The sequence below is a fragment of the Electrona antarctica genome, assembly GCF_951216825.1.
Source record: "Electrona antarctica genome assembly, chromosome: 2".
Taxonomy (NCBI): Eukaryota; Metazoa; Chordata; class Actinopteri; order Myctophiformes; family Myctophidae; genus Electrona; species Electrona antarctica.
In genome coordinates, this window is record NC_136807.1 from 14,633,466 (window position 1) to 14,641,276 (window position 7,811).

The window sequence follows — 7,811 nt, forward strand, 5'->3', positions numbered from 1 at the left end:
GTAAACACTGTTATGTTACCTATGCATCACTAATAAGACAGGTAAACACTGTTATGTTACTTACGCATCACTAATAAGACAGGTAAACACTGTTATGTTACCCATGCATCACTAATAAGACAGGTAAACACTGTTATGTTACCTACGCATCACTAATAAGACAGGTAAACACTGTTATGTTACCTACGCATCGCTAATAAGACAGGTAAACACTGTTATGTTACCTACGCATCACTAATAAGACAGGTAAACACTGTTATGTTACCTATGCATCACTAATAAGACAGGTTAATACTGTTATGTTACCTACACATCACTAATAAGACAGGTAAACACTGTTATGTTACCTACACATCACTAATAAGACAGATAAACACTCTTATGTTACCTACGCATCACTAATAAGACAGGTAAACACTGTTATGTTACCTACACATCACTAATAAGACAGGTAAACACTGTTATGTTACCTACACATCACTAATAAGACAGGTAAATACTGTTATGTTACCTACACATCACTAATAAGACAGGTAAACACTGTTATGTTACCTACGCATCACTAATAAGACAGGTAAACACTGTTATGTTACCTATGCATCACTAATAAGAGAGGTAAACACTGTTATGTTACCTACGCATCACTAATAAGACAGGTAAACACTGTTATGTTACCTATGCATCACTAATAAGAGAGGTAAACACTGTTATGTTACCTATGCATCACTAATAAGACAGGTTAATACTGTTATGTTACCTACACATCACTAATAAGACAGGTAAACACTGTTATGTTACCTACACATCACTAATAAGACAGATACACACTCTTATGTTACCTACGCATCACTAATAAGACAGGTAAACACTGTTATGTTACCTACACATCACTAATAAGACAGGTAAACACTGTTATGTTACCTACACATCACTAATAAGACAGGTAAATACTGTTATGTTACCTACACATCACTAATAAGACAGGTAAACACTGTTATGTTACCTACGCATCACTAATAAGACAGGTAAACACTGTTATGTTACCTATGCATCACTAATAAGAGAGGTAAACACTGTTATGTTACCTATGCATCACTAATAAGACAGGTAAACACTGTTATGTTACTTACGCATCACTAATAAGACAGGTAAACACTGTTATGTTACCCACGCATCACTAATAAGACAGGTAAACACTGTTATGTTACCTACGCATCACTAATAAGACAGGTAAACACTGTTATGTTACCTATGCATCACTAATAAGAGAGGTAAACACTGTTATGTTACCTATGCATCACTAATAAGACAGGTTAATACTGTTATGTTACCTACACATCACTAATAAGACAGGTACACACTGTTATGTTACCTACACATCACTAATAAGACAGATAAACACTCTTATGTTACCTACGCATCACTAATAAGACAGGTAAACACTGTTATGTTACCTACGCATCACTAATAAGACAGATAAACACTTTGTTATTTTACCTACGCATCGCTAATAAGAGAGGTAAACACTTTATTTTACTCCCAAATTAATGAATTATATATATATTAAAATCTTTGATTGCGTTTAAAAAAAATCAGAATTATAGATCTTTTTTTGTCGTATCGTTCGGCCTTAATCGTCGTCCGAAGTTAGTGGGAGGGGCCTATTTTACAAAAAATGACACAAATCATGAACCAAACGTACAATCCACCCCAAATTTGAATCACATGTCCTGGGGGATGGCATCAACACAGAGCCAAAAGCAATTCCATTTTCATCCATAGGGGTGCCGCAAATGCGAAAAATGTAACAACGTTGCAAAAACATGATTTTTGTGGGATAAATCCCCTCCGAATTACTTCCATATAATCACAGGGGTGACTTGACATTGTAATTGGCTAGCAAAATTAGTGGGAGGGGCCTATGTAAGCGATTGCGGCAACCACACTTTGCAATTTTTCAAAATTGCGACTTTTCTAGTGTTAAGTTGTTTTCATAATGTTTGTTTTCTTCTGTTGTCCAGGCGATCTTTGAGTCTCCTCGCCGGCAGCTCACCCTGAATGAAATCTACAACTGGTTCACCAGAACATTTGCATATTTCAGACGCAACGCAGCGACTTGGAAGGTATTAGCAGATGCATTGTGAGCTCACCCTGGCTCTATTAGCGCTTAAGTACTAAAGGAGTTTGACTTGGACACAAATGGACACATTTGACTTGAGCTTTTGTTTCCTGAGAAATCTGTATTTCCCTTTTCCTTGTCCTGAAGCCCTATTGAAAATGTGTACAACTATTTTATTGAATGTATCAACTTTTGTTTTTCATATGCAATCATAATACAGAATGCAGTCAGACACAACCACACGTTTGTTTATAATTATATATTTATTTTATTCCATACAGAACGCAGTCAGACACAACCTCAGCCTCCACAAATGTTTTGTTCGCTTGGAGAACGTGAAGGGAGCGGTGTGGACCGTGGACGAGATCGAGTTCCACAGGAGAAGACCTCAGAAGCCCACTGTCAATGGGTACGATATAAACTATATACTATACCACTGTCAATGGGTACGTTTTATATAAGTGATATAAACGATATATTTACTACACTACAGACTTGGGCTGAGTGTATAACCTGTGACTCTTTTTGATACAGAGAGTCATGGCGGCAAGACTAACTGTTCAGGAGAGGAGAAAAACTGTTTTTTTTCCAAAAAAGTTAATAGCACAGGCAGACTCTTCACATACTAGTGCATGTCTGAAAAAAATGTCAGAGCTGAAATTGACATGTAAATATGAAATAAATGCTTAAACATGTAGCTAGGTGTAATGTTAGAGTTCACAGAAGTGAACCTTTCAAGCCTGTTTTCTCAACTCGCTGTTTTCTACTCTATAAGCCATATCTCCAAAACTGGTGGGTCAAACTGAACAACCAATATGTCAATTTTAAGCTATGATTCCCTGCTTTCATATGACATATGACAAAAAGATTGAAAAAAAATGAAAAGAAAACATCAATGACTTAGTCTCGGTCAGAAACGGTCACTAATATTGCTGTCCGGAAGAACCTAACTCGAACCAATGGAAAAAAGCAGAGATATATAAATCACGGCCACCTTGAACGTCTGACCATTCACACAGGATGTTCTGTCAGAACTTTCTTCAGACAGTCACAACATCTCTGGGTGTAACGCTCTGAGAGACCCATCCCAAGTTCTCAATGATGTAATTTTGTAGTTCATGCCAGCCCTGTTCTGTAGTTTGTAGTTCTAGTTGTGACATCACTGACCTATCTTGGTATGTTTATTTGAGCTCATGTAACTAGTAGAGCTAACACTGTCTAGTTGCTACGCAACTACAATTTACAACAACAAACAACAATTTGCAAATGTTTGAACATATATTCTTTCACAGCAAACGTTTCTAACTAAGATTTTTGCTTCTGGGGTCCCTGGAACAACATATTTTCAGATTGGGGTCGGTGGCCAATTTCATATATTTTTGGGGGTCCTTGGCATGAAAATGTTTTGAGAACGACTGACGTAGAAACATGCGTTTTTCAGAAAACTGTCAGGCATTTGTAGAATCGTCCTCAGGTCTAAATAGGTTTAAAGCAAAGTAGATCCCACATATATCATTGCGGAGGTTCATTCTACTGTACACTTTTACATTAAAACAATTAGGTTGTGTTGAAACACATTCATAAAACTGGTTGCATCACATTGATTTGTAACAGGTTAATAAAACTCTATCTATATGTTTTTTACACAGATCTCAGATGATGAAGAATTCTCAGAACAACGTTGGACAGAGTTCAGCTGGATTTTCTGCTCAGGTAATATGTGTGAACTGAACAACACATACAATGTTTCTCTGCATTCTATGTACTGTATGTGTTTACCTTGCTTACTGTCAATCTGGATAAAGAGTGTCTGATAAATGCCTACATTGCAAATTGAGTATACCTGATGAGAAAGTGGACTGTTATTTATACCCTGTTAATTAAGTTAAAACATACAATCCACTCTGTCGGGTGGAAACCTGATATATTCAAAACTGTTACTTTTCACAATTTAAATTCAGAAATAGAAAAGGTAGCAGATCTAAAAGCACAAAACACTCCATTTTGCACCGCGTTTCACACCTGTATATCTGCTACTTCTAAATCTCGAGATTAGAGGTTTTTGCCCTACAGCAACGATATGCAAATGTACTTTGTTATCTTAAAGCATTCTAATACAAATATTGCTTATTATTATATGGACACGTTGCTTATTAAAACATGTAGTATTTCCATGTTGTCATATTGCGTATTAAAACATTAATATTTCCATATTATTGTGGTCAATTCAGAGCGGTGGCGCAGAGTGCAGTTCCTCCTTCCCCCTGTACAACCCAGCCTCGTCACTAGGGGGCAGCATCCCCATGCACTCCCTGCCTCAGCTGCTCCAGGACCAGATCAATGGAGCCTTCTGCTTCGGTGGTGGTGGATACCAGAGTGACAGCAGCGCCACCCAGAGTCCACCGTTGTAAGTGTATAATAAAATAACTACTGATTTAACTAATGAAAACATTTGCACAGTCCTTCCTTTCTAAGGTTATAACATTATTCACACGGTCCTTTCTAAGGTTATAACATTATTCACACAGTCACTCTACACGTAGTCTCACGTAGCCAGACAACCATTCCACAATCTCCCAATGTTATATAGAGTCTGGAACTATGCCTCCTGAATTCTATATAGTGTCTGGGAAGTACACCTCCTGAATGCTATATAAAGTCTGGAACTACACCTCCTGAATGCTATATAGTGTCTGGGAAGTACACCTCCTGAATGCTATATAAAGTCTGGAACTACACCTCCTGAATGCTATATAAAGTCTGGAATTATACCTCCTGAATGCTATATAAAGTCTGGAACTACACCTCCTGAATGCTATATAAAGTGGATTGTCTTTATTCGTGAAGCTCTCAGAAGGTTCCCCTTCCATGACTTTTCCTAAATATCTGTTTTTTGCCATATCAGAGCGGTCGGTCTCAAAAACATAAATCTAAAGTTTCTAGTACCGCTAGTCTAGAACAAAAGCCAAATCAAATATTGATGTAAAATCTTAAGTAAAAGTAAACTTTTTTGTTTTTCTACAATTAATTTGTGTACTCATCTATGAGCTATGTATTGATTGATTGAATACTTTAATAACAGGCTTTGGGCCAAGCCCCTACGGCCTAGGCTTGTTTCCATTGTGGTCCTCTGTACAATATATCGGAATCGGTCAGAATTGGTATCGGCAGATATGACCCTGCAAATAATCAGAGATCGGATATCGGTTAATTTCATAATCGTGCACCCCTAGTTTTCTAACTATGAAATTGACACCATGCTGTTCTTGTGGTTCCACAGCAGTAATGTAATGTTCTTGTGGTCCCACAGCAGCATCAAAGAGGAGCAGGAGGACGAGGAGATCCGTGTCCACTTCCCCTACGAGTCGTCCAGCAGTGGAGAGGACAGCCCCTCCCCCGAGGACCACATGATGCACACCTCCTCCTCTGACACCACCCTGGCTCTGGACCGAGTGCCTTCCCTCTGACCACCACGGCTGACCTTTTGACCTCTGACCCTTAACTCCTGACTGACCCCCAACCCTCCGACCAGGAAGGAGGTCTCTGATAATAATCCTCAGTGTTGGTTTAACCTCTCAGAGCCCTCAGTGCTCCAAAGTCCATCCTTTTTTTCCCTCTGCACCAAATCTAACCAGTTAATTTAGATGAACTGGTTAGTTTAGGTTTTATCTCTGTGTTTAAAACACATTGTCCCCGTCCTCCATTATGATTGGCTGAGCCTGGAAGGTCCTCCATTATGATTGGCTGAGCCCGGAAGCCGCTGTAAAACACCTGTGACCAAATTACATCGTCATATGACATCATCACAACATGACATCGCGGCATCAAATGAATTGTTTTTAAAACGTCAGATTTATTTTCAATTTGTGAGATACATTTAGAAATTTAAATTCATAATCTTTTTTTTAATTCCTAGTTTGGCCATGTCATTAATGTCAGAATGTTCCCTCATATCGGCCTCCCTCGCGTATTGGATCTGCTGTTACATACAACCCTAGGGGTATCTAGGGCTGTTACATACTGTTCAAAATAGAAGCCTGCTGTATGTAGGGGTCCTCGAGTCAGGTTAAACGAACACTGAGGATTTTACCGTATGAAGGTCTCTCTCGAGTGATTGATCCTCTACCAAAACACATTTCTATCTGGGGGGGGGGGGGGGGGGTTAATAAAGAACTGTGTATTTATCAGCCTTCTGATGTGTACAGACAGACGAGACCAAACCTTTATGTTCTTAAACAGATAGAGTGTCATAAATATCTTATGATAAAGGAGCCCGATCTCACCCAAACACTGAAATAGCACGGATTGGCAATTCCGTACATACACTACTACAAAACTCCAACATCCGTACATATTACACTATACTGTTGACCGCGACAGAGGCGTGGCTTTCACCCCATTATCTCAGTCGAGGCAAATGCGCTCCCCACAACATTATTTACGATTCTCTGCCTATTGGGTTGCAACTCGGACGGGGCTGAGCCGTCTCAATCGAACTTTGCAACGTTCGCTCGCTCGGTGGAGGCTCTCAAGTCATTGCTCAAGTTCGCTTGAGACGGCACTCCTTCGTCACGGTCTATGGGGAGGATTTCAGTGTAATATGTACTGTATGGATGTTGGGGTTTCCTAATAGTGTATGTACGGAATTGCCAAGCCGTGTTATTTCACCGTGTTTCGATGAGATCGGGTTGGATAAAGATGATAATCGTTATCTTATGATAAAGATGATTTACAGATGTTTTCATCATAATTATCATGATGAAGATGATTTATAAATCTATGAATCATAATTATCATAATGATGATTTACAGATGTATTAATGTAACAGACAGACCAGGATGTCTGACCAGGAGGAGAAAAGCAACCAAGCCAAAGGAAAAGGGAATATTAATATTTATGGTTAAAAGCACTTCATAACAAAATGTTTCATTTATGGTAGCTTTACACTATGTTGGAATCCCTCATTTATTTTATATTTTATTTTAATCCTCACTTATTACTAAAAAATAAATTGTTCTGTAGAGTAAGTTTAAAATTATAATGTACACTGCCAATACAAGCTGATTTATTTGTATTTAACATATAATTATAATCTATTGATAAAAAAACAACTGTAATCTTTTCTTTTTCTCACCCCAATGTTGGATTAACATTAACATATATTTGCTCTACTAGAGCATGTAAACCTACGTAAATATGATTATAGCATTATCGTGATTGTAAAAAAATACCTCTATGAATAATAAATTCTTCATGAAAAAATCCCAGTGTTTGTGTTTGATGACCATGTATAATATACTGTCTGTAACTGGCCTTCTGGCATGTGCTCTTAGAGCAGATTCAGACGGTCCCGGGTGCGCACTCGGTCGGGACCACTTGGCAGATGTTGTGGTAGTGTGTGTGAATGCTGCTTATGGAGGTAGTCTCAGCCTCTCAGGACTGATTGAAGTGTACTCGGATACGGAAGAGTCGAGGCCAATGTGAATCATGGCCAGCGGGGACCAGGCAATCGTATTCTGGAACAGTTTGAATCAAACGGACCTAGTGTGAAATGTGAATCTGCCCTTAATTTAAGCCCCTCTGCTCCAAACTATCCAGAATGCCACAGCACGCTTGGTCTTCAACCAGCCTAAATGTTCCCCCCTCTTCTCCACTCCCTCCATCCATTGGCTCCTGGTTACTGTCCGGTGT

The 7,811-nt window shown here is 38.8% G+C and overlaps 1 protein-coding gene across 2 annotated transcripts in view; it reads left to right on the forward strand.

Annotated features, from left to right (window-relative positions):
- Window positions 1-7,375, forward strand: part of LOC306918504 (forkhead box protein P1-like) — a 54,125-nt gene extending 46,750 nt beyond the window's left edge. For both annotated transcript variants that reach the window (XM_079496080.1, XM_079496081.1), the window contains exons 12-16: window positions 2,022-2,123; window positions 2,401-2,528; window positions 3,769-3,832; window positions 4,351-4,526; window positions 5,430-7,375. In XM_079496080.1, the coding sequence (XP_079352206.1) occupies window positions 2,022-2,123; window positions 2,401-2,528; window positions 3,769-3,832; window positions 4,351-4,526; window positions 5,430-5,586 (627 nt within the window). In that variant the 3' untranslated portion in view covers window positions 5,587-7,375. The remainder of the gene's footprint in view (window positions 1-2,021; window positions 2,124-2,400; window positions 2,529-3,768; window positions 3,833-4,350; window positions 4,527-5,429) is intronic.
- The last annotated feature ends 436 nt before the right edge of the window (window positions 7,376-7,811 follow it).